Source organism: Patagioenas fasciata, chromosome 16, assembly GCF_037038585.1.
Source record: "Patagioenas fasciata isolate bPatFas1 chromosome 16, bPatFas1.hap1, whole genome shotgun sequence".
Lineage (NCBI taxonomy): Eukaryota > Metazoa > Chordata > Aves > Columbiformes > Columbidae > Patagioenas > Patagioenas fasciata.
In genome coordinates, this window is record NC_092535.1 from 10,296,671 (window position 1) to 10,322,786 (window position 26,116).

Consider the following 26,116-nt stretch of genomic DNA (forward strand, 5'->3'; position numbering starts at 1 on the left):
ATCATCAGGGTATCAACAAACTTTGCTGCAATGCAGGTGTGTTTCTTAATCATAAGTTCCAATTCAGCACCAGGATTAGTTCAAATAATTTAATTATTCTTTCAAATGCTGTACCAAAACACACGGAGGATGGACTTTATTTCGAAATATAATCAGAGAGGAAGTGAAAAACACAATTCAATTTAAAAATCAATTAAAACTTCACTTTTTTTTTTTTTCCTGAAACATGAAATTGCATCTTTCTTAAGAGGAACCTGGAGCAACTGCAACACCCCCAGTTCCGTAAGCGCATCCCAATTGCCCAGGACAGCTGGAAGGAAGGCGTGCGGGATCCGGCACGTCTTCCCAGGGGTCTGGTGTGCAGCACCACGACACTCCGAAACATGTTTAGGGAAAACTAAAAAGCTAGATGGTGCCACTAGAAAGCTTATTCGGTGGCAACCTGAATCCATCCTGGGTCTGGAGGCGAACAGAACGCAGCATCTCCAGCAGCTCTTTTGGGGAGGGGTGGAACCGGCTGAACGTGGACTGACACAAAGGGGTTTTTACAGTAGGGTCTGCACAGCCAGACCAGGCGGCCGATCTTTATAGGAGCAAGGTTCAAACAGTTCCATCCACAAATTAATGCTGAGGAATGATGGGGCAGTGGTCCGGGCCATCTGGTAATTCCAAACCTCTTCTCTTGTGCATCACTTGTGTTTTGAAAAACCTGTTTAGTTCTCCTTAGAGTTTTTTTGTGGGGTGAGGTCGTTGCTTGTTTATATTGTCTTCCCAAGTTCAATTTTCTTCTGGATGGCACGTGCTGAGTGATAGATCAAGGAGTCAATGAATCCTGCAACTAAAAGGAAAAAACAGATTAAGCCGGACATGCCTCAAAGAGAGAACAACTCCCAGGGAGAGAAACACAAACCATTCTGTTGGTGGAAAGGAATTCCAGCTCCCCCAGACAAAACAGCTGCTGCTGCTCAGAAGAAACAACTCCTCGTCTCATTAGGACAGACAAGATCCAGCTTGCAGGGCAGAGGCGACCCTGCTTCCCAAAAAAATCTCTTACAGAAGTAAAAATGAGCCAGGCCGAGTCCCCTGTGTTTACTGAGGAGTGAGAAGGGTTTGTGGAGGAAGCTGATGCTGAGAGCTTGGTGCCATGTCATGGCCTGACCTGGCTCACCAAGGGCTTGTCTCCCATTTCTTGCCATCTCACAGTAACCTCACAGGTGAGCTGCTCTACCCCACACTGCCCGCTAAGGATGCTCTTTATCGGAGACCACAACGTTCCCCCAGCGAGGACACATAGCAAAACAAACCAATGCCTTTAGTTCTTCCTGTAGGACTTTCCCCAAATCTCTCCAGCACTGGAGGAGCCTGTTATTAATAATTCAGTGCTTGTTTGGGACCACAGAGAAGCTCAGAATGGGTTTGCTGCAGCACAAACCCCGGACAGCCCTGCGTCTCCCAGGACAGGAATCCTGAGCTCCTGCCAGGAAGGGAACAGGGGCTGCCAGTCAGTGAAGGCGTTTTCAACAACTTCGGGAAGCTTCAGGTTCTTTTTTCTTCTATTCAACACCTCAATCTAAGGAATAAGTAAGATACTACTTGGCCCTACACAAACACACACATTTCAATACTACACAGGACCAGTATTATTCAATATATTCATCAATGATTTGGACGAGGGAATAGAGCGACTGTCAGCAAGTTTGCTGATGACACCAAGCTGGGAGGAGTGGTGACACTGGAAGCTGTGCTGCCATCCAGAGACCTGGACAGGCTGGAGAGCTGGGCAGGGAAAAATGTAATGAAATAGAACAAGGGCAAGTGTAGAGTCTTGAATCTGGGCAGGAACAACCCCAGGTTCCAGTATAAGTTGGGGAATGACCTGTTAGAGAGCAGTGTAGGGGAAAGGGACATGGGGGTCCTGGGGACAGCAGGGTGACCATGAGCCAGCACTGGGCCCTTGTGGCCAGGAAGGCCAATGGTACCTGGGGTGGATTAGAAGGGGGGTGGTCAGTAGGTCAGAGAGGTTCTCCTGCCCCTCTGCTCTGCTCTGGGGAGACCACACCTGGAATATTGTGTCCAGTTGTGGTCCCTCAGTTCCAGAAGGACAGGGAACTGCTGGAGAGAGTCCAGCGCAGCCACCAAGATGCTGAAGGGAGTGGAGCATCTCCCGTGTGAGGAAAGGCTGAGGGAGCTGGGGCTCTGGAGCTGGAGAAGAGAAGACTGAGGGGGGACTCATTCCTGGGGATCAATATGGAAAGGGGGAGTGTCAGGAGGATGGAGCCAGGCTCTTCTTGGTGACAACCAATGACAGGACAAGGGGCAATGGGTGCAAACTGGAACATAGGAGGTTCCACTTAAAGATGAGAAGAAACTTCTTGATGGTGAGGGTGGCAGAGCCTGGCCCAGGCTGCCCAGGGAGGCTGTGGAGTCCCCTTCTCTGCAGACATTCAAACCCGCCTGGACACCTTCCTGTGGAACCTCAGCTGGGTGTTCCTGCTCCATGGGGGGATTGCGCTGTGTGAGCTTTCCAGGGCCCTTCCAACTCCTGACGTTCTGGGATTCTGTGTGATTCTGTGATTAAAAGTAGCAGCTAAAATGGGAACTGAGTCTTCTGTTTATTACTGTAGAATATGGAATTACTGGCCTTATATTTCGGTCTTTGGGTAATGCTTCAGATGACTGTTTTTGTGGTTATTTTGCCCTAAAATTATCCCTATTTGTGGAACCAATTTGATGCTGCAACACAAAAACTGATACACAGCTGACGTGGTCTGTCCTCTAGAATGTGGAGTTTGAACATGGCATATGGCAGTGAGCACGACAAACTGGCTGTCAAACCTGATCAGTGTTAGAGGGCACCTGCATTCCTCATCAAAATAATCTTCGAAAACCTTTCCCTGAGACAGCCATCAAAATTAATACAATCAGATCCAGGGGTCCCATCAGCCTCGCAGTTGCCTTCAAAGGGCTGAATGTAATTTTAGGACTGTACAAATGTAACTACTACTACATTTATACAGTCCTAAAATTACATTGGGTGCTTTGAAGGCAAGAACAAGGCCAAGTGGCCCCCAGTGAAAATGAGTTTGACACCCCTGATCTACAGCATCTCAGAAGTCTGCAGTGTGAATTACCATCTGCTGCTGTTCCCATGGCTCTGCAGAACATGCTATATTCCATCCTGAAGGCTGAAATAATGTCTTCCCATCAAACAGAGATTTATTACTAGCCATGCAGACTTTAGGAGGAGTTAAGACGTCAAGTGTTTACACTTTAGAAAGAAAAAAATCTTGAAGGGTGCAATACCTGTAAAGATGCCTCCAACGATGGCACAAACTCCCGTGAGAAAGTGAGTGAAGGACCTAGAATGAGGAAAACAATTGGAACAACGAGCTCAGATACCAATGTCAGATAAGTAACTGTTAGCTAATAAAAACTAACAATTATCTTAATGTTCATCACAGCACAGAAGTATACATTATGTAAATATTAATAGCTGAAAATTACCAGATTTAACAATAAAATAACTCCTACTGGCTACAGAATGGAGTTTGGCGCTGATACCTTTACTGAGCAGCATTAGAGCAGTGTGTTCTAACGAGCTCAATGGCAACCTTAGGAGGCAAGTACCGAGTTGATAAACCTGAAGGAGAGCATTTTAATCCCTAAGATTCTATCCATTCCTACCCAGTCAGAATGCACAGCAGGTTGCTCTACCACAGAAACTAAATCCCTAGGCATATGTTAAGGTACAGACATTGGCTGTCCCTCGTTATGATCCCAAAAGATGGGACAGCTACAGCCCCTTCCATTCCCCTGCAGTTACATGCCTGTGATTAATGGAGGATCCAGAAAGAAGGAAGAGGTTGCACACTGACTACGACATGCAGAGAAGCAATAGCAAATGCAGAGTAAGTAAGCAGGGTGGATGAGCATGGGTGCTGCTGTAGGTGCTGCTCTAGTCTTCCCTTTGAAAAAGACTTTGAGGAATTAGTCTGAACCGAGAACCATTATATCAGACTTCTGCCCACTGTGCCAATTTCCTTTCTCTGTCTTGACACTGGATTAAAACACCTCAAGTAATATCAGAATAACCTCAATCCCTTCCAGATGTTCACACTGGGAGGAATGGCACCCAGGAGTGCCTCTTCCTCATCACCAGCTGGGAAGGAGCTTGGATGGCTTTCAGGCGTTTGCACTGTCCTGTCTAATCGCGGAGACAGTTCTAAGCTATGCAAAATGTGAAAAATCAATGGACGGTGAATGAAACAGATTGACATGTCTCTTACCTGTGTTTCTCTGTCAGCTTCACCATCATGGGCGAAAGTTCGTACAGCACAAACACACCAGGCAGACCCTGGTCTCCCAGTAGCCCGTTGGCTATCTTCTCATGTCGTGTCACCGAAAATTGGTTAGTTCTCACCACCTAGAGGGAAACAAGCACAGGAAACGTTTTGTTAACGAGGGATAGGAAAGGCTACTAAAACATGAGCTCAGTGAAACTTAGCCCTTGTGAAGGGCCTGACAATGTCACAAAGGGTGACAAAGAGCACCACCAGGATCAGGTCTGCCAGCTAAAGCCCCATTCAGCCTCAGGAATGCGAGATGCATCGGTCCCCAGGCTGGACTGTTTTGCTCTCTGTGGGCAAGTAATGGCACAAGCTGCCCCTCTCGGCCTCAACGCCAAGTCCACATCATCCTCTCCCAAAATGCAGTCCACACAAGCTGCTTCAGGGGACAGAACTGCTTTGAGAAAGCCATATATATTCAAGAGTGAGAAAACAGGAAATCATACGTAAAGGCAGGAGAGTGCCAGGGCTGCAGGACACAGATTGCCCATCTTTATAGAAAAGAAAACCACCCTGCAGCATTCTTCTGTGCCCTGCTGTTCTTCTACACGTTGTGCATACCGGTTTTATCCTTAGAGCAAACAAATTGGGTTTCTTGTTGTGGTGGACGCACTCGACCCCCCCAAGCAAACCAGAGCAGTTTGGTCCAGGCTCCAGAGGAGGGAAGGGCCTGAGCTGCAGCCAGGCCAAGATCTTCTTCCAGGAGACCCACAAGGAAGCAGAACCGCAACCGAACGCCAGTGGCTGGTGGGCACAGGGAGTCTCGTGCAGACTTTTCCTACTGTGTGCAATTTGACTATGAGTCAGCCACTTCATTCTATAGATACAACAGCCTGGGTGAGCCACTTTGAGCTCTCCCTGCTAAATAAGCGAGCTGTATGGCAATGCTTTTGCTTACTCAGAGGTCAGCAGATGAGCTCAATTCAAGTTCAATATTAATCATTTAGCTTAAGTAGATCCACACCAAATGTAATGGATTATTTAGAGATATAAGGTTGTATGACTTTTAATATACTCTTTGATTCATGTTACTTGGTAGACTAGATTTGCTCAAATTTTAAGCTCGTATTTACCAAAAGCAACTGGAGGTTACATTAAACACCTGCAAGATAAAGTCCAGCTTGCATTTTGCTGGGAAAAATGGAACTGACTGGGAAAACAACAACCCAAGGCTAACACAGACATCGCAGACATCCGCAAAGCACGGTCTATTTTGCACTTTGCTGAGAAGAAAGGATTTATCCAGACAGAATGGCACCTTCAGGGATATGGACCAAAACCAATGTCTACATCTGAACAAAACAAAGGCCCATGTGGAGTCAGGGAAAAAGGGCCCAATGGGCAGAAAAGAACCCAGTGGTGAAATTTTGCTATTGGACTGAATCTGAGTGTGAATGGTCTGTAAAGATATAAAAGTCTGTAGCTTTCTATGCTGGGGCGGAGCTCTGCGCAGGTACCCAGCGTGAGCCAGCCCTTCCGCTGTTCTACTCTATTACATCTTTTATTTTCTGAGAATTTAGTTTCCTGAAAGTCTGTTTTACACGCGTTAAGGGCCTCGCCTCAAAGTTTGCCACAGGAGCTTTAAAAATAGCTCCAGAGTGAACGGTTACCACGGAGAGAAGATGTCTGAAAGTTTTCTTCATGAACAGGTACAGGCTCCTGGGGAGAAATTCAGCAGCATTCAGCTTGGTGTATTTTCCCCATGCAGTAAATAACAGAGTGAACCTGCCACCAAACTCTTTTATGTCACGCTTCTCTTTAAGAAATCTAAACACTGTTCTGCAGCAAACAGAACTCTAAATTACACCCCCGTGACACCTGTAAAAGGAAATTATGTTCTATGATCCTTAATAAGCTATTTAACACAAATTACAATCCAAGCCAAGAAAGATACTCTCCAGCTTCTTTACCAAATTCCACATTTGGGGGTTCCAAGTACTGAATGTATAACCCAGGTCCTGAACAAGGAATTACTGGAGGGAGTCCAGCAGACGGACACAAAGATGCTGAGGGGTCTGGAGCATCTTGCTGATAAGGAGAGACTCAGAGAGCTGGGGCTGTTCAGCTGGAGAAGAGAAGCTGAGAGGAATCTGATCAATGGGATCAATATCTCAGGGTGGGTGTCAGAGGATGGACCAGACTCTGTTCAGTGGTGCCCAACGCCAGGGTGAGGGGCAATGGGCACAGACTGAAACACAGGAGGGTCCATCTGAACACGAGCAGAAACTTCTTTGCTGGGAGGTGCCAGAGCCTGGCCCAGGCTGCCCAGAGCGGGTGTGGAGTCTCCTTCTCTGAGACATTCAAATCCCCTGGACCCACCTGTGTGATCTGCTCTGTGACCCTGTGTGAGCAGGGGTTGGACTGGGGATCTACAGAGGTTCCTTCAACCCCAACCAGCCTGGGATCTGGCAGCACACTTGGATCCATAGTTACTATAAGCATCATGGTCTGCATGGATTCCTCACCTGGTGACTAATAAAAAGTAATTCTTTTGACAGGAGAAATCCTTTGAGAACAGCACAGCTCTACAGTAGAATGCGAGATTTCAGCAAGAGAAACAGAAACCATGGGGGCTTGACGGCACTGAGAGGTGGCCGCAATAATAAGAGCTCAGATTAACTATCCCTTGTACTTCAGGAATTTCAATCATCTCCAGAAGCATCCTGAATCCAAGCACAATGAGCTTCAAACATGGTCTGAAGGTTCTCCCAACATCACCTCATGGCATATAACTTTCACCAAACTTCCTGGAGAAGTCAGATGGGTCCTTTCTAGGCAGGGACTAGAAAGAGTGGTCCACATAAGGATTTATCACACAAGAACCGTGTCTTGCAAACAGTTTCAATCTTTAGGGCAAATGAAGAAATACAAACTACATCTGCATTTCCAGTGGATTCCGCTGGGTTGCTCTGCCCACACTGCTCCAGGACAGCTTCACTACAAGGTCTGCACTCTATCTCCTGTGGCCATGTGGCTCCTCAGATTTGTGTTTCCTACACAGCCTTGGACATTACTAATAATCTGCCGGTGATTTACACTTCAGAGTGCCTAAAGCAACATAAAGGTTGTGTGGATGTGCAGCAGAACGTTGTTCTGATTGCAGGGGTATGTGGTACGTGCCCCAGAGCACCGTGGGTTTGGGTGAAGAGCTGGGTGGTCCCAGCACTGTGCGGTTTGCACTGCCTTATAAAACTGTGTAAGACAAGGGAGTCAAATTCTGGCGTAGTTTCATCCACATGGAGATCAGTCCATCAGTCCTTGCACTGAACCAGCCCCAGAACCACACCTGGGTTTCACCTCAGAGGAATCATGTTTGGCACCTCACTCACTCACTCCCTCACTCACAGGGTTAGACACATACATGGGGTAGCGCCAGCAGGGAAGTCTGGAGTTGCTGTCTCTACTGGGGTTTTCTCTGCAAAAGAAATGTAACAGCTTACATCTTTCTTCTGCCCTAAGAGTATGGGGGCCCAGAAATGATAACTGACAGGTCTGGTTTGGTTGGGTTTGGTGTTTAAAAGAGGTTCTCCATAGCTCTTGAGATCCCCTGCAGAATGACAGCAACCAAGATAAACGTTTCCAAATGAATGAAAGAAATCACAGCTCTTTCTGCTCCCTCAGGCTGGTTTCAGAAGAGAGCAGAAGTTTGTCTCTGTTCTCAGGATCTTTGTCTCACCCAGGTATCTCCTCAGTAATTTATTTTACCTGTCCCAAAAGAAGATATATTCTGAAAGCAGGGCTGGAAATCTAGCCACACCATTTTGGAGGCTAAAGGAATCTCCACATTGGAGACAAGCTGATTCTGGGTTATTCTCCAAAGAACATTTTTAGGATCTCCTTGCTGCTTTGACTACACCTGAGCATGCACAAGGAGGGATTCACGAGGGAACAGGATGAACATGGCGTGGTCACTTTGACTGAGGTGGGATGGATGAGTCTGAGACCTGTATCATCACTGCTGCAACGTTACAGACAACATCACACCGTGGACACTTACTCTTGCTGGGGTGGTTACAAGAAAGTTGAACAGATTGTGTTGCTTCCACCAGAGGTCAGATATGGTCAGCGTCAGGATATGAGGAGACAGTTTGCAGGCTTTCACTTGCCAAAAAAACAGGGAAAATGGTACTTACTTCACCATCTACTTTCATATACACTGTAGGGACCACTTTGACGAAATACTGAAACATCATGGAAGCTGTGAGCAAAGACAGAGACACAATTAGTGACACATTCTAGCACATGAAAAACTTTAACAGCATAGCCCTAAGAAAACATACTCAACTCTAAATGAGTATCCCACATCAGCTTCAATTAACACTACAGTTTATTCCTGTAGGAGATGAAAAGGACCATCTGGACCAGTGAAGAAAATAAAAATAGGAGATCTTCTGCTGCTCAGACCAGCCTGTTCCTTCAGTTCTTTTAAGGATAATGGAAGGCAGGAGTCGTTTTGAAACGTATTTTCTATGAGATTCCCTAGAGGAGAAGACTATTAATCCATTTCTACAGAAGAAGTAATTCTCATATATAATATCTTTAGCTGGTCTGCAATAAACATAAATTTGTCCTGCAATCTACTTCTCCCACTTCTTTTCCAGAGCACATCTTCGATCTCAGCTCCTCAGGAATTTGGCAGCTTTTTCTCTGAGGCCCAGAACAGAAACCTTCACCCTACAGAGCATTTGACCAGCCAGCTCCAGGCGCCCGCCCAGAGAGAAAAATTATGGCACCATGATTGTATCGAGCATTCTGACACTTTTTCTTTTTTCTGTATTTTATTTTAAGCACCATCCTTCGGTTTGGGTATAAGAATCAAAATTGATGGTGGAAAATTTAAAAGAACGGATTCAGGCAGGATTAGCAACCCCACCAGAACTTCAAAGCATACAGCTGCTTTCTCCAGGCTTTATCAGCACCCTGAGTACCTGCAAGGACAAAGTTTGCAGACTTCAGCAGAACTAAAAAGATAATAAAGTCTGCAGTGGCACAGAAAGTGGTACGGTCAGGATCTTTCATGGAGAACACACACAAGCAGGTTTATGTGAATAAACTGATTGCAGTTTGAGCAGCAATTGCATGGGAACTGCTTTTCCTTCTCTCTCCAGCAAACTCAAGCTCTCTAGAAGAGATCAGCAAAATTTCCACTGCCCTGCAGCTGTTCAGCTGTTCCTGTTGGGTGGATCAAGGCCAAGCAGACACCACAGCTTTCCAGCAACTATCAATTAGGCTTTTTTCCTCTGTCCTGCATCTTCTGGTTATCTCCCACCACACACAGCAGCCAGACAGGGCTGTCCCTGAGCTACACCTGGTGCAGGTGTTCAGCAACGCTGTGCTGGACGTGCTGCTGTGCACCCATGAACAGTGAAAGAGATCTTTCAGAAAGGTCACAACCAAAACACCTTGGCAGATTCGTTCCAGATGAATGGAGGTGACTGTCTGAGAATGAGCACAAAGTGGAGGAGTCCACGTTTTACACAACGCTGTCAGGGTTCTTGTTAAAGACTGGGAACTTCGCTCTGTTCTCCTCTAGCGCTTATTCATACAGGCACTTAAAAAGTGATTTCTCTCAGCTGGCTTTTACCTTGCTGTGCAGTGACGTCCGTCCCATCCAGAGGGTTCACAATGCCTGGATAATCCCTTCCAAATGAGAGATGTTTGATGTAGTGTGTCATATTGATCTGAAATGGAAATAGTAATAACTCAATCAATGGCACAACATCCCAGTGTGAAGATAAGGGGACTAAAGTTAATTATATGTATATTTTTGGAGTGTGGCTCTGGAACTGAGATGAATCGTCCCTTACTCTGCACATCCATATGCTAAACTCCAAAGCACTTGCTCTTTTTTCTTATTCATGGGAGATTCCAAGATGTAGAATTTCTCCTTTATCTGCTGGAAGCCCCCAGACCGCAGTGCCCTTCCCTCCCACCTACAGAGCAGGGTCTCCCACCCACAGGAGCACACGCTGTCAGTTGCCCCGGTGGCAAAGGAATGGGCATCACCCGCTTTTTCCCCCAACAGATCCAACAGCAGTTGTGAAAATGACAACCTTGGAAACCTGGGAAGCACAGATGAAAGAGCAAGGCAGTCTCAGGAAGAGGGGAACAGGCTTGCCAAGCAACGTGCAGATGTCCCAGAACATACTTCAGAGCCCTGTGGGGAAGCAGGTCCCAGGTTCTGCTCAGACCCATCAAGCCAAATCCGGCTGTGTGCAGCACACCAGGATCTCAGTGTGGCAAAGGGAGGGAAATCCAGGAGGAAAACAGACAAAGAGAACTACAACACTATCTTGGCAACACTTACATTATCGAGTCCAAAGCTCTGCAGATCGTGAACTGTAACAGAAAAATAGTTTAACAATATAGTTCACACTGTGGTATCTATTTACCTCATTCTATCCTATAAGGGAGCTCCTCTCATTTCCATCGTGATCTAAAATGGCCAGAAAATCGCCTGAGTGTCTCTCTTGTTTGCAGTAAGGCATGTCACAGATAAAACTGCTGCAACTCCCCTCCTAACGCAGACCAGCCACTGCTGGAGTGAAGCAACTTTAATTCGGGGTTAATTCAGACTGTGTATCTCAGTCCTCACCTGAATGTATTCTCAACCTAGGGCAAAACTAAGATCCCATGGGGCAAGCAAGGGAAACTCTACTGTTATCTCAGTCACCACCTGATGCCCACAACTCCTCTAACTACTGTAAAACACAGAGGCACAACAGATCTAAACTAGCAGCTGAGCAGAGCGCAGGCCTTAATATCACATGCAAGTGCCCTAAAGAAGCGATCACCGGGTTTACTTGAAGTCCCACAATCATCTCAAAGCAGCCAGAGGCGGTGGTGCGTTTTAACAGGCAAATTCGTGTGCTCAAGGAAAGCAGAGCTCACCCTTCGCCTTAGCAAAGGAAAACGCACTTCAGAAACCGTGGGCTGTTATTTCAGGAGCTGATGGAGTCAGATCACCAAGTGCTGCTACACTATTAACCAAGATTAGGAATGCTGCTCCCTTGAAGGGTTTCTGATACACAGCCTGGCACAAGACTGCCTGCAAAGCTAAAGAACTGATTGAAAACAGCCTCTCCTTTGAAACATTTATTTAATATCAGTGTGCTGTGAACTCATTTTTTTCCATTAGCATCCATCCAGAAGCTTTACTTGTGTTTGTGTAAAACCCTTACTAAACCCAAAGATATAGATATGCAAAACAGAGAATGTACAGTTGGAAAATGAAATGCTAAGCCTCAACTATACTCCTCCTAATGCTCTGACCTAGGGAGAGACCCTTGCATTCCACAGTTAAAATGCCCAGAACCTAAGGCTGCAATCACTGGGATGAACGCACTGGTTCTGCATTATGAAGAGCTCAGAGCTGCGTTGGCTTCAGCCGTTCCCGCTGCCGTCTCTGTCTCTGAGGAGCGCGCGGCCCTACCGCTGCCGCCAGCGCAGCGCTGTGTGTGCCTGAACCGGCAAGCGGACCACAGAACTCGCTTGGCTTTACAAAAGAGACTTACTAAAATAATTTGGAAATAGATGTGAAATGGCAGGCACGGAAAGAAAGGAAAAGTGGCCTCGGGTTACGCAAGGGGCATCCACCACCTCTCTGGGCAACCTGGGCCAGGCTCTCACTTGTAGCACTTATGACCACTCAGAACTCTGTCAATAAATGCATTTAGACTGCAAGAAACCCAGGACACAGCTAGGACACCAGTTTTCAAACTGGAGATGAATTTTCTGGAGGAAAACACCTTACAGGAGCACAGTGGCAGAAGACGATGGGCAGTATAAGGATGCATTGTGAAGAGCGCACTGAGGCAGGGAGCAACAGAGAAAATGCAGGTAGGGGAGGGAGTGAGCAAAGCCGAGAGACTGAGCCCTCCAAGAGATGTTGCTGACTTGAAACATCACATCTCAACCCGTAACTACCCTGATTTGGATAAGAATTACAGACCGAGGCAATGAGGGGAAGCTTGTGGTTGGTGACTACTACACACTGCGCAATCAAGGGGAACCTGTTGATGGTTTCTTACTGCAGCTACAGAAGCCATCATACTCGCCAGCTCTCGTCCTTCAACCACCCCGACCGCTGCTGCTGAGACCCCCCTGCGGTGCTGGTCCAGCTCTGGGTCCTCAGCACAGGACACACATGGACCTGCTGCAGAGGGGCCAGAGGAGCCACAGGAATGACCCGAGGCTGGAACAGCTCTGCTGGGAGGACAGGCTGAGAGAGCTGGGGTGTTCAGCTGGAGAAGAGAAGCTCCCGGGAGACCTTATTGCAGCCTTTCGTACTTAAAGGCGGCTGATAAGAAAGATGGAGACAGATTTTTACAGGGCCTGTTGCGACAGAACAGAGGGTCATAGTTTTAAACTAAAGGAGGGGAGATTTAGAGTATATATAAGGAAGAAATTGTTGCCCTGAGGGTGGTGAGAGCCTGGCCCAGGTACCCAGAGAGGTGGTGGCTGAACCATCCCTGGAGACATCCCAGGCCAGGCTGGACGGGGCTGTGAGCAACCTGAGCTGGTGAAGATGTCCCTGCTCATGGCAGGGGGGGCACTGGGGGAGCTGGGAAGGTCCCCTCAACCCAAACTGATCTGTGATTCTATGATTCCCACACCAAGTTTTATTCTCCCCAGATGTTGGCTTAGTAATACAAAGGTACAGACAGAAAAATCCACTTTTGGAGCCAACAACTAGACTTATATCTCTGAGGTCAATATTTAAAAAGGTTTGTGAAAGACTGAATTCTGGACCAAGTTCGGGGGGTGCAGAAAGTTCACCGGAGAGATGTCACCTGCGTTCTGTAGCTGAGTCAGGTTGGTTTCAAAAGCACCTATCAAGTCATGTCCCTGCTCATGGCAGGAGTGGCACTGGGGAGCTGGGAAGGTCCCTTCAACACAAACTTTTCTGTGATTCTATGATTACCCTTAAAAAAATCCAATAGTTTACAAACCCATGGAAAACCTCCTACTGAGTATTCTGAGATTAGCAGGATTGGTGCATGGATTCCCAGGAGAAACTCTCTAGCCTGTTGTACAAATGAGATTAAATAAGATAATTATCCCATCTGACTTCAAAAGGCAGAAGAGTCTCCAGCATGTCACAATGTCCCCCTCAATTACATCATCTGCACAGAGCAACTGATAATCCACCAACATGTTATCTACAACACTGATATAATTAAAATCATTTAAGACAAAGACTCTCAACCTTTCCCATCTGGTGACCTCATTTACCACAGAAGAATGACCTGAAATAGCTCTCCTTTGAGCTTCCAGGAAACCTTCTCAAATCCCAGCCTAGATCAATAGCTCCTCCCAAAGGACAGTTATGGGCACAGTAAGTAACAGAAATCACATTAGTTCTCTAGTAAACAGTTTTGGAAAATAAAAATGGATACGGCAACACTTACTCTCAACAGCGTGCACTGCAAAAATCGGCAAAGTAGGAGAGAAAAGAGACATATTCAGATCCTTACAATGAAAAGATACAGAGATTCAGATAGAGCAGCATTTAAAACTCGTACCAGAAAGGGGAAGAGAGACAGCCTTCTAGGCCACGTAAAATTACTCCCTAGCTAGCCAAAGGACTGATACACGGACAAGCAATCATTTAAAGAGTAACAGAGAAACAAAAATGCAGGATGAATCACTAAAAGGGAAAATACAGTGCTATGTCCATATGTTAACTGAGCTCTAACGCAGCATGCCAGATAACAATGCTGCTTATATTCAGGTTCTTTTTCAGCCTTAACGGTGAGGTCACTTCAGGAGCAAAGCTATTCAGCAGTGCACTCAAGGGTTACATTCACAACATACTAACATTCAAACCTGGGCAACAAGTTTTTGTTCTTAATCAGTCCCACGCTTCTTTCATCAGACCTGACGCACAGAGAAGGCGGCAAACCATGAGGCTGTTTTTGTCCATTCTGCTGCAAGATCCCAAGAAATGTGAATACCTGGAAGGACGGGGTGCAGGGGAAATGTATGTTTGGATGGCGTATCTCAAATGAGGTTGAGTAGTCTCCTTTCTTATTCTGAAAGACTGTTGACATGTATTCAACACTGTGCATGGCTAACCAGTGTCATCGACTTACACCTCCTCAGAGATGGGTCTCCGAATCCTTCACACAGCAATTTCAAACCACTTTGCCAAATGCTGCATCCCCAGTGGTGCATTTTCTGGTAGGGAGAAGGTATGGAGAGCCGTGACAAATGTCAAGCATTCCCAACAACTGGTATGGCTTGAGCCCTGATGGCTTATCAACCAGCGACAAAGGGAAATGTCACATTTGTGGTCTCCAAAACACACTTGATATAACCTGAAAACAGTTTGTTCATCTGCCCAGAGATGGGTGAGACATTGCACCTTTCAACACCAAGACAACCAAACTCGGAGTTTACCAGCATAAGAAGAACAGTCCTTAGCAATGCTGAGGCTGAAATAAGAATCTCAGGCTCCAGCATCCAATTTGGGGATGAAAACCATTAACTCCCTGTCAGATGCTACTTTGGGACAGAAGTTACAGTGAGCTCGCACAAACACCCGCTACGGAAGGAATCCGGTCGAGGTCATCAAGCGGAGGATTTGGATCTCCTCCACACTGAAATGGTGGCCTTGACTGACAGAGATTGAGTCTCACATTATGTTTTTTCCAAGAATGCTGATGGGCAGGAGAAGAGCTCAGATGAGGAACTGGTATCTGCAGAAGGCCTGTGCAATAAAGACAGCCCCCAAACTAGTTGGGTTCCATGACAAGAATACAGGAAGAGGCTGCGGTCTCTGCAAAAAAGAGAATTAGCCTCACTTGCTCTTGGTTGCCAATGAGAAGATGCCAAGGGACCTAAAAAATGACAACCAGTCTTCAGTGTTCAAAACATTAAAAAGTACGTAAAATAAGAGAGGTTGTGAGGGATTATCCATAGTGCCCAAGGATGCCTTCAAATCAGTTCTGGTTGTCAAACAAATCTCCAGTAGAGATGGGAATAAACTCTCCCTTAAATACATGGGCAGAGCGTTAACGAAGATGTACAACTGACCCGTGAATGTGTGCTCTTAGAGAGCTAAAAGAGCTTCACCCATTTCTAGGCACAGCTGGGTGGCCCTGAGGAGGCAGCTCCTTTTCCAAAATCATCGTCTCAAAGAGCAGCTTACTTGGGTTTCTTCTTTCCACAACTGAGGAGGAAAACAAATGGTAATCACAAAATCAGTGCCTTCAGAGATAACTTTGTTCCTCCAGTTGACCACGTAGGGTGTAAGATAAGCACAAAATCTGGACCATGTACAGAACTTCCTCACCCACAGCAATAGTCACAGAGAGTGTGTCCTTGGGACAGAGAACGTCCTGAATGTTGTCATCAGCATCAGCTTCTTTTCTAGGGAATTGAAGGAATCTAATGACACATTTTAATGCATCCTGAAAAGCACAAATCCAATACAGCACGATGGGCAATATCTTCCCTAAAAAATAGTGAAGATGGCACCTCAGCAGCAGAATGGTGCAAAGATAATCTAAAGGATGAATGAGAAGCCTCAGCTTCCCCTTGACTAGAAGATGGCAAGGAAGAAGGAAGTGATATGATAACTAGATGACCTTTGAAGGTCCCTTCCAACCCAAACCATTCTACGATTCTGTAAGCTATCACTATTACGCTGACCACTGTGCATTTATATCTATTTCCATACTTGTGAAAGTCCTTTACAACTCCACTCCAAAAGTTCGGAATTGCTTTCACATTCTCCTGACACATTCTCCAAAATACCCCTTTCCAGAGATACTGATATTCAGGTCCTGGTCCGAACACCTGACTTGAGGTTGTTTTACAGCAAAGTTTTGTGGAACAAGTGAGACTGAGAGACTGCCCGGAACATTCTCCTCCAAGCTCTTCCACACCCACGTGGCGGCACCTCCAGAAAACACTTTTCTACTTGTTCGTGGTGGTTCTAAACCTCTGGAACAAAACTTCAACAACAGCCTCCCCACTAAAGCAGTGCCGTTGTTCTTAGGGACAGCAATGCAAAGGTATTCAAAGAACACAGTCGGATACACTTGGAAGCTAAAGGTCACCACAAGCACGAGAAGAAAATACTTTACCGTGTACATGAGACTGTTGGAAACTTTTTCCTGGAGCAAAGTGGAAATTTCCAGCTACCTGCAGGAGACAGTAATTTTTCATTAAATGGTCTGAATCTACAGAAATCAAGCAGTCACACTGGTGCTTGGATTTTCAGATTTCTGTTTAGCAAGATAGACACCAAGCAACTCATTTTCACAGGTAACCATCAGAAGATACTGTCCTAAAATACAGATTAATTTCTCCTCTTCCCCACAGGCAGTCATGTGGAAAGCCACCATTACATGCTAATGTTGATAATAATTCTATGCAGATTATTTTAGTGAGGGTCTCTTCCAACCAAAATGGTTCTATGATTCTATGACATGCAATTGGGAAGAAAGAATTAAGTCTGTTGGGAGGGAACTGACAGTTGCTGCAGGAAATACAAAAAGGTATCACAAAAACGGATTGGAAGAAGTGACTGAGGGCGAGAGTGAGCAGGGGTAAAATCCCTTAATACAATAAACAAAATTTCATCCTGGAATCTGGAAGGGATACAGATATTAGGTGCCTCCCTGACACTTACTGGCAATCACACACACTCCCTCCTGGAAGAAGTGCTCATGTGCTACATTACACCCTCTATACCTGTGCAAAACCTATTGCTTCTGGTGTAACAGCTGCAGACCTGATGAGAACGAAGACATTTCCCCAGTGACACCCACTCCTGGACACTTGCTACCTCCAGCATCCCCCTCTGCATTGCTCCCACTTATCACACGTGGTGATAGAGGGTACCCGAATGGTTTGGTACCCAGAATGATGTTCAAATCACAGTGTCTGGCTTGGTGAGTATAAAAGGTTTACCTTCCAGAAATAATGAATGTGGCCTCCAGGAAAAGTACACAAAGGTGTAAAAAAACCCAGACCAAAGCAAAAAACCCAAACAAAACAGAGTTTGACTTTAAAAAAATAATTAGCCCGGGCCTCACTTCTAGAACGTACTGGGGTTCATAACCGGCATGTCTGAGTGTTCTGAGTTTCATAACCCAGTAAGCGATGGGGTACATAGATAGTTATCTGATATATCTCATAATATATGTTCATACATTCGTTGCAAAAGCCACCTCTCTGAGCATTTCCAGCTTTGACAATTCCAATAGACTTGTTTCCACTGTTTCTCTAAAGAAGAGAACATCTTGGTCTCTCCAGCTCCTCTGCTGGCACACTGTTGGTCACTGTTCTCTCCAACACCCACTGGTGGCCTCTGCTCTAAGACCAGAAGACCAGGTGGGACAATCTAACCTCAAGGAAGCTGCCTCTCCTCCTTCAAAAACCTCAGCAAAAAGACTGGCTAGCTAGATGGGAGGAAAAGCTGAGCTGCTCCAGCCAGCACGCTTCCTACCAGCCCACACCACAAACCAGAGGATTACACAGAATCCCAGAATGTCAGGGGTTGGAAGGGACCTGGAAAGCTCATCCAGTGCAATCCCCCCATGGAGCAGGAACACCCAGCTGAGGTTCCACAGGAAGGTGTCCAGGCAGGTTTGAATGTCTGCACAGAAGGAGACTCCACAACCTCCCTGGGCAGCCTGGACCAGGCTCTGCCACCCTCATCAGGAAGAAGTTTCTTCTCACATTTAAATGGAACCTCCTGTGTTTCAGTTTGCACCCATTGCCCCTTCTCCTATCATCGGTTCTCACCAAGAAGAGCGTGGCTCCATCCTCCTGACACTGCCCCTTTCCATATTGATCCCCATGAATGAGTCCCCCCTCAGTCTCCTCTTGTCCAGCTCCACAGTCCCAGCTCCCTCAGCCTTTCCTCACACGGGAGATGCTCCACTCCCTTCAGCATCTTGGTGGCTGCGCTGGACTCTCTCCAGCAGTTCCCTGTCCTTCTGGAACTGAGGGGCCACAACTGGACACAATATTCCAGGTGTGGTCTCCCCAGGGCAGAGCAGAGGGGCAGGAGAACCTCTCTGACCTACTGACCACCCCCTTCTAACCCACCCCAGGTACCATTGGCCTTCCTGGCCACAAGGGTCCAGTGCTGGCTCATGCTCACCCTGCTGTCCCCAGGACCCCCAGGTCCCTTTCCCCTATGCTGCTCTCTAATAGGTCATTCCCCAACTTACACTGGAACCTGGGGTTGTTCCTGCCCAGATTCAAGACTCTGCACTTGCCATTGTTCTATTTCATTACATTTTTCCCCGCCCAACTCTCCAGTCTGTCCAGGTCTCTGGATGGCAGCACAGCTTCCAGTATCAGCCACTCCTCCCAGCTTGGTGTCATCAGCAAACTTGCTGACAGTCACTCTATTATTAGCCCCTTCCCACCACTTTTCCTGCCTCTCCTGCTGAAATCCTTTACGGGCACAAGTCCCCATGAAGTCCAGGAGTCATGGTGTTACTGTGCTACGAACACCTGAAGCTGGGAAAGGAGAGGAACGCCCCAACTCTGCCTTTTCACAGTCATCACCAGCATGCAGCAGGTTCCCAGCTAAACCCATTTCTCACCTTGTTGACCTCCAGGAAGCCATACACTTGGCAGCCCTCGTTCTTCTGCTCTTGCATTTTCTGGCTAAACCCTTCCCTCTTGCACTGCTCTATGGTATCGGGGTTCTTGAAAGCCCAGCCTCGCCGCCTGTACGCTTCTCTGACGTCGTCACAAGTATTGCAACACCTGCAAAAGCACGAGCACCATCTTACCATCTTCAGCACTAGAAAGAGACGCTCCAGCTCAGGACATGAACCCTTGGTGGATTTTTTTTCAACACAGCAATAAAGCAAACATCAGGGACTGGATCCTGAAAGGTGGTCTAAAACTCCTGAGGGAGTTTAAGTTTTTGCTACAAAACCAACACCAGCGTCCCACGGTTCTGAGCAGTCTGAAACTCCCCTCTGTTAATAAAGTTTCTGTTCCTTCTTTCCTCCGTTTTTAGGGCAAGACTGTCAACAGTGGAGGTTAATGGCAAACTTTATTCATTACTTTTCTACCTCTGGATAATGTCTTTGTCACTGGAAAAAAGAGTTCCATGTTTTGCTGGACTGAAGAAAAAGCTGAAGGCTGGAATCACAAATCCCTCAAGATGGAAACGTTTCTGACAGATGAGACAAACCATGTTACAGAGACAATAATAGTGAAAGATAGTCCAGAACCTATGGACTATCATGGATTCATTCTTACAGGAATTTGCAGGTAGAACAAATGAGAAACACCAAATGACGCCTGTAGTTTGTCCAAGTGACAAAGCCTGCAGCAGGAGTGAGAAGGCATGGCCAAAACCAGGTTTTATTCCAAGACAGCTCACATAACGGAGAAATAATTTACACAGCTCTCCTCTGGACACCAAATAACCCCTGAAAAGATTCCATTTGCTGAGATACAATCTTTGTGCTACTGCAAAGGAAGTGCAGTTTGTACCGCCCTTAAACAGGTGCGCAGGCAAACTAGACAACACAGCTCTGCACAGTTTAAAGAATCACGAGTGCAGCTTCCAAAGGTATAACAAACCACAACAGTTCTCATCATCCTCTGAACACGTGCCCAGGAGGATTTCATTGCACAGACCCTCACAGACATTTGGGAAAAAACCACACATGCAACATAACTGTATTAGCTCAAGAGCTAAGGGGATGCGAAAAGGTGTAACGGTTACCGAATGTCCTCTGACTCTGCCCCGTAACAGCTCTCGCAGCGATCGGCATCCAAAGAATTTGGGTCAAACACTTTTTCTTCTTCTTTCCCCAGTTCTAAAACAAAAGAAGATTCATAGTGATGAGGCACATCTACAAATGCTGTCTTGTGCTCTTGTTCTACGCACAATACCTGTGCCACGCAAGAATGCAATGATTTTGTGTCAGAAGCTGCGGATCCTGCACCCAAAGCCCACCTGAAACAGTCACACAGAGCTTGCTGAGGCGGGAGGTAAGACCAAGTAGTAGCATTTGTCATCTCAAGAACACCCTCCACAGAAAGAACCGGCCACCTGCAAGCCGGTCAGAATCTCACCTGCATACTACAATAGACCAAATGAGTAAACTGCAACTGATACAGGATCTGTTACACAAACAAAATTTTCCGTAGCAGTCCACAGTGCATAATCCTGTCCCAAGATATGCAAGGAACACTGTGATATATTGCTGTGAAACAAGATTAGAGTGGGCATTTCCCGAGTGGAAAACTGACAGCCAGTCTTCCAGTATGACGATGCTGACAAGGCACACATGTTAACCATTGCTCCCTAGGAATCTCCAAGGAATCTGTACCTTACTCATGCCTCAACAATTCTGCCCATGTCTGTGCCACGTGTGCGTTGGATGTGCAGCTGCAGCACGGCTGGGGCACAAACTCACGGAGCTCCATGTTCTTATGTGCAGGAGGCTGAGGAGGTGAGAGCTGGTGACAGCTGAAACCCTCCAAAGGGCAGGAGATGCCTATAGAAAACTCCAACAGCACTTTCTTTTTGCCAAAACAAAGATCGAAGGTGTGCAAATTTTGGAGTTAGGAACAAGTGAGCCCATTTTGTGTCCAACATTTTCAAAAACGCTGGCTCTTACAACAAGAGGCCCCCTTAAAACCAGGCTGTTTCAGCTCACAAATCCTGAAGGACAGGACTAAGTCTCCTGGGTTACCAAAGCCCTCCAAGGCTCGCTGCCCACGCACTGCTCTCTACAGATCTTGAAAAGGTGGCTCCTCAGGTAACTGATGCTGGGGAAGGTGAGAAGGTGCATAGCCAGACACTGCTGAGGGTATAAAACCTCCTCGGGGCCTTGTTTGTTGAGATGGGGAGGTATAACAGGTGGATGGAAGTCAGTATTAAAGACGTCTGCATTTTTTATTAGCCACAGAAAAAGAAGATTTTAACTAAAAAGTATGAAATATGCACCAAAAAAATTTCAATCATTAACCTTATTGCTTTAATTAAACATTTATGGTAGTTATGATCAAGCAAATAAAAACTTTTAGGAAAATATACCCATTATTAAACAACTGCGTAAGACCTTCGTCCTAAAGCTTACCACGTTCAAAGCAGCAGAAAGTGCACTTAAGAATTCATTGTTTAAAAAGTGCTAAGGCTTTTACTCTTATAATTGCACTAAAAGACAGCATCAGGAAGAATACAGCTTAATAACTACTATGCTTTGTCAAAGTCATGATTTGCACCATTTAGCAATACACGGAGTCTTTCGAGACACAGCGACCAGCAGCAGCTTTGTCAGTGGGATCAGTGGCTGCCTGTTGAGCTGTCTCATAGGCAGCATCAGCAGGTGACACACAACGCTGAGATACTGCAAAGAAACTGCAGTACATAAAGCTCCACATGAAGGGTTTCTTCCCGTTAACATGATCACCAACTTGCACGCAGATATGACACGTGAAATTGGAAAACTCCGTCCATGTGAAAGGAATGAAATGGTAAGGAGCCACCAATAAAAAATTAAGTCATTTATTGTCATCCAATGGAAATGAGCAGGGTGATATCCAAGCACAGAATGCAACCTACCACAGAAATCGTTACGTTATCAACTATTTTCATGTCCCTGTGGTTAGAAAAAGCCTCCAGGTGCTACTCCGTAAAATTTGTGTACGCTTTACTAAATTTAGGTCAATACTGCTCTGGTTGCCTTAAAATAACTGACTGAATGTCACTGTTAATAATAGAAACTGATAATTAGAGTTTAGCAAAGATGGGTGGACACTCCTGACCGAACTTGCAATGTAGGTGATGGAAACCAAACCAGCCATGTGCTTTTTCCAGACAGCAGAAGAAACTGCTGGTTGTCTGCAATGCATCTGCTCTCTTTTAAAAGGCCCCTTGTAGATGAGAGGGTTTGCTCCCTACAAGCTTCTGTTCCTTTCCACAGCCCCTGAATACAGAAATGCTGCTCAGTGACACAGCAGCAGGAACATTATCACCACGTTCCTGTGACAACAGGAGAAACTCTGGTACCTGCCCGTTGTTCAGCTCTTGGCTTAGCCTTTCAACCTCAAGAACAGAAAAGTTAAATCCAAGCGATACAAACCAACAGATTTAGTTCACGCTGACACAAGAACTACACTGTCCCCCAGAAAAGGCACTAAGGAGCTCATGTTCTGGAAAGGAATATCAAGACAGTATTACTGTTAGACTGCAGTGCTTTGTCAGAATCGTTTCTGGTTTGTATCGAAGTACAACAATGAGTCATAACATGCAAAGCAATGTAGAGGAGAGGTTTGGGTAGCCAAGGAGCACTTATTACAGCTTGCAACTGATAAATTAACTAAAATATATTTATCCGGTATGCATTAACACACACAAAGTTAATGCAGTAAGGGGCAAGTCGAGGCTTGAGGGTCGAGTCACTGGGGCTTTCCCAGTAGAGAGGCTCTTTCCTCTAGCCAGGTCGTCCCCTTTGTCAGCCCACTGTGATTTACAGATAAACGCAAAGCCAAGTTTTGCCAGAACAGCTGCTCAATTTCTAGTGATAAAAGACCATTAACTCAGCAGCTTTATACCTGAAATGCAGCCATGACACCTTATCGTAATTTCAGAGGGACCAGGCAAAGATTTGTTTTGCAAAACTGGTAAGTATAACAGGAGTTTGTCTAATCTGTCAGTTTAACAGATCTGTGTGCTATAAACTCTCCAGGAGTTCGTGGTGTTCAAATGCTCTTCAGCTGTCACTTGTTCCTGTGAATCTCAAAACGGTCATACAGTGATGGAACGACTACAAAAGTATCCATCATCTTACCATGTCTCTCAGCCTCTGGAGTCACACGATTGCCAGCTTTATCCAAACGTTGTTTAAATAGATTGTGCTCAACATCCAGCTGCTGCTCTCCTGCTACGTCCATGGCATCGATGCTCAAGTCTGAAACCAGGGAGCAAGGAAAGCGGCCTATAAACACACACTGGTCGCGGCCTGTGGCAGGCTGGGGAAGCATCCAACCGGCAAAAACACAGAGTCTTTCAGCCAGGAGGATAAGAACGTGACAAACTGCAAGACTGCGTATGGTTGGGGCCAAGTGACATGGAGTAAAATGCACATTGCAGCACCCCAAAGGACCCTTCCAAATACAGGGTTTGGTTTGGTGTACAAACACTGTTTCCAACTGCCACAGAAAGTGTTACCCTGAAAGGAAATACACTTAAGGTAGAAAAACAAAACCAAACCCCCCAGAGCCCATAATCATTTTCCAGAATTAAGCTTAGAGCCCTGTGCTTATCCAAAGAAATTATTACAACAGATAGATCAGCAGACAGGTGGATAACATGCACAGCAGTCATCACAGAATCCCAGAATGTCAGGGGTTGGAAGGGACCTGGAAAGCTCATCCAGTGCAATCCCCCCCGGGAGCAGGAACACCCAGCTGAGGTTTCACAGGAAGGTGTCCAGGTGGGTTTGAATGTCTGCAGAGAAGGAGACTCCACAACCTCCCTGGGCAGCCTGGGCCAGGCTCTGCCACCCTCACCATCAAGAAGTTTCTTCTCAAATTTAAGTGGAACCTCCTGTGTTTCAGTTTGCACCCACTGTCCCTTGCCCTATCGCTGGTTGTCACCAAGAAGAGCCTGGCTCCATCCTCCTGACATTTGCCCTTACCCTACGCAGCAGGACTTGAAAAATTTCTATCATTTCAGCCTGCAACTTTGCTTTGAGTTTAGTTAAAAGGTAATCAGATTATTAACACTCATTCTGATGCTGAAAAATTTGAAGAAATGTTATCATGTGGCAATTGCATTACAGTCAGAATTTAAGTACAAAAATAAAGGAAAAGTTGTGCCTCATCAAGTAACTTCTAAAGGAGACTCTGAAGTTTTTCAACAACACTACAGTCAAATCTTGACTCCCAAGTGAACTCCGGGCCAGCTTTTTCAGGATTACTGAGCGCTCTGACAAAGTACAGCACCACACAGAAATGCAGTAAGCGGTCTCTACCATAGCCTCCTCGATAATCTAGAAAAGTCACACTGGCAGTGCAGGTTGAAGTGCCCAGTGGCCCTGCTGCAATCACTGCGTCACCCCCGGGACCAGCAGCGCCCGAGCAGCCATGCAGCACGCGGCAGTGCCAGCGCACGGAGCCTGCTGGGCCCCCGGCAAGGACCCACATTATCCCCAACATTCAGAGGTCTGACTCACAAGCACAAGGCATATGTGGAAAAATAACATCCAGATTGATCTTCAGCTTGTCTCCCCTCGATTTGTCAACGTACAGTTCCGGATGAACCTAGGAACAGAGGAAAAACACAGTCCTGTTTCACTTGGAACCAAACCAAGAGGCCTCTTTCCCTCTATTGCTCTGGTTCAGGAGCTGATTTTTAAGACGCGGGATTTGCGAGACACCTGAGCTGCTTCTTCCCACGCCTCCCATGGTAGCTGAGCGCTTCCATTCCTCAGACTTTTAAAAAAGATAACAGTTTGGGAACCTCAGCATTTGGGGTGGGGACGGGGGTACCCGCGCTCACTTTCTTTTCTCTGCTTGCAGGCGGCAGAGGCAGCGCGGGGAGCCCCGCACACGCTGCCTGCGCCGGCGGCCCCAGCCCGGCTCCGCGGGGCGGCCGGGGGCCGGAACGAACCCCGCACGGGTGAGGCTGCGGCGGGGGCGGCCGGCGGCTCGGCGGGGTGCGGGGCACGGCAGGGCCGCCCCGGGCCGCAGGGCTCCCCCCCGCAACGCTACTCACCTCCTTGGCGAGGTAGTACTGCAGCTCCGAGAAGAACAGCAGCACCATGATGAGCCCGCTGACAACCGTCACTGCGGGGAGACGAGAACCGCAGTCAGCCCCGAGCCCGCCTCACCCGCCGGCCCCACGGCCCGCACGGTGCCCCCGGCCCGGCCGCTCACCCAACGCGCCCCCGCACGTCTTGACCCGAAAGTCTTCCAGGGTCTTGGGGAACGCATCGAACCGCTTCAGCCGCCACAGCGAGTCCATGGCGCCGCGCGGCCCGGAACCACACCAGCCTTCCGGGGCCGGGCCGGCAGCGCCCCCGCCCCGCCCGGCCCCGGGGCTGCGGGAAGCGCTGGGGCCCGGGGGCTCCTCCGGGGCGGGAGGGTGCTCGCCGCCGCCTCGCCCTCTGCTGACCGGCGCTTCCCGCCGGGCCTGCGAAGGGCACTCGAGAGGCGCCGGTGCCGAGACCGTTCAGCTGGAATGGGTTGAGCCCAAGGCGGAGCTGCCGGCAGGGAGCACTTTTCACTCGCTTTGACATCCTCCCCATCACCTCCGTCTTTGAAAGGGCGGGAGTTTGTCACTGATGCCCTCTGACAGCTGCCTGTCGCAGCAATGAAGCTGGAAGCAAAGTGTCCCGGGAGATACCGGGCGCTCTTTGTGCTGAAGTGGGGCGTCTTCCCTGACAGCTGGTACAGTGGAGCTGCGGATGGTCCTGACAGCGTGGGGTCACAGTCATAGTCATCGAATCGTTTTGGTTGGAAGAGGCCCTGAAGATCATCGAGTCCAACCATAACCTAACATTGCCTCTAAACCGTCTCCCTGAGAACCTCATCTCTGTGTCACCCCCTTCAGGTGACTCCACCACTGCCCTGGGCAGCCTCATCTTGAGGGTCTCTTCCAACCAAAATTATTCTATGATTCTATGATTATTCCATTGATGAAGTACTGCAGAAAGTCAAGTATCCCACTGAGCCTCATGTGGCATAAGGTTCTTTCTCAATACACCATGAGCTCTATCATCCCAGTTGATCGAAGGTAATACGGGGTGTGGAATACGCATTGGATTTCT

At 47.2% G+C, this 26,116-nt stretch overlaps 1 protein-coding gene across 2 annotated transcripts; it reads right to left on the bottom strand.

The window, feature by feature from the left end:
* Positions 1-75: 75 nt before the first annotated feature.
* ERGIC3 (ERGIC and golgi 3) lies at positions 76-25,374 on the bottom strand. 2 transcript variants are annotated; one of them, XM_071815746.1, is made up of 14 exons: positions 25,224-25,374; positions 25,063-25,133; positions 24,521-24,608; positions 23,135-23,254; positions 20,059-20,152; positions 18,917-19,082; positions 16,439-16,496; positions 13,757-13,771; positions 10,654-10,685; positions 9,931-10,027; positions 8,480-8,544; positions 4,287-4,423; positions 3,304-3,359; positions 76-838 (listed from the first exon to the last, which is right to left on the bottom strand). In XM_071815746.1, exons 1-14 carry the CDS (start codon positions 25,309-25,311, stop codon positions 759-761), a joined length of 1,167 nt encoding a protein of 388 aa, XP_071671847.1. In that variant the 5' UTR covers positions 25,312-25,374; the 3' UTR covers positions 76-758. The 2 variants fall into 2 exon arrangements, with proteins under 2 accessions (XP_071671847.1, XP_065706002.1); XM_065849930.2 differs by lacking the exon at positions 13,757-13,771.
* Positions 25,375-26,116: the final 742 nt, after the last annotated feature.

Bases quoted from the DNA above. Each gene is read 5' to 3' on its own strand.
- ERGIC3 (XM_071815746.1), bottom strand. From the start codon at position 25,311: ATGGACTCGCTGTGGCGGCTGAAGCGGTTCGATGCGTTCCCCAAGACC. The intron at 25,134-25,223 runs GTGAGCGGCCGG...GTCTCCCCGCAG, and splicing joins GACGTGCGGGGGCGCGTTGG to TGACGGTTGTCAGCGGGCTC. The intron at 8,545-9,930 runs GTAAAAGCCAGC...CTTTGCTCACAG, and splicing joins GGACGTCACTGCACAGCAAG to CTTCCATGATGTTTCAGTAT.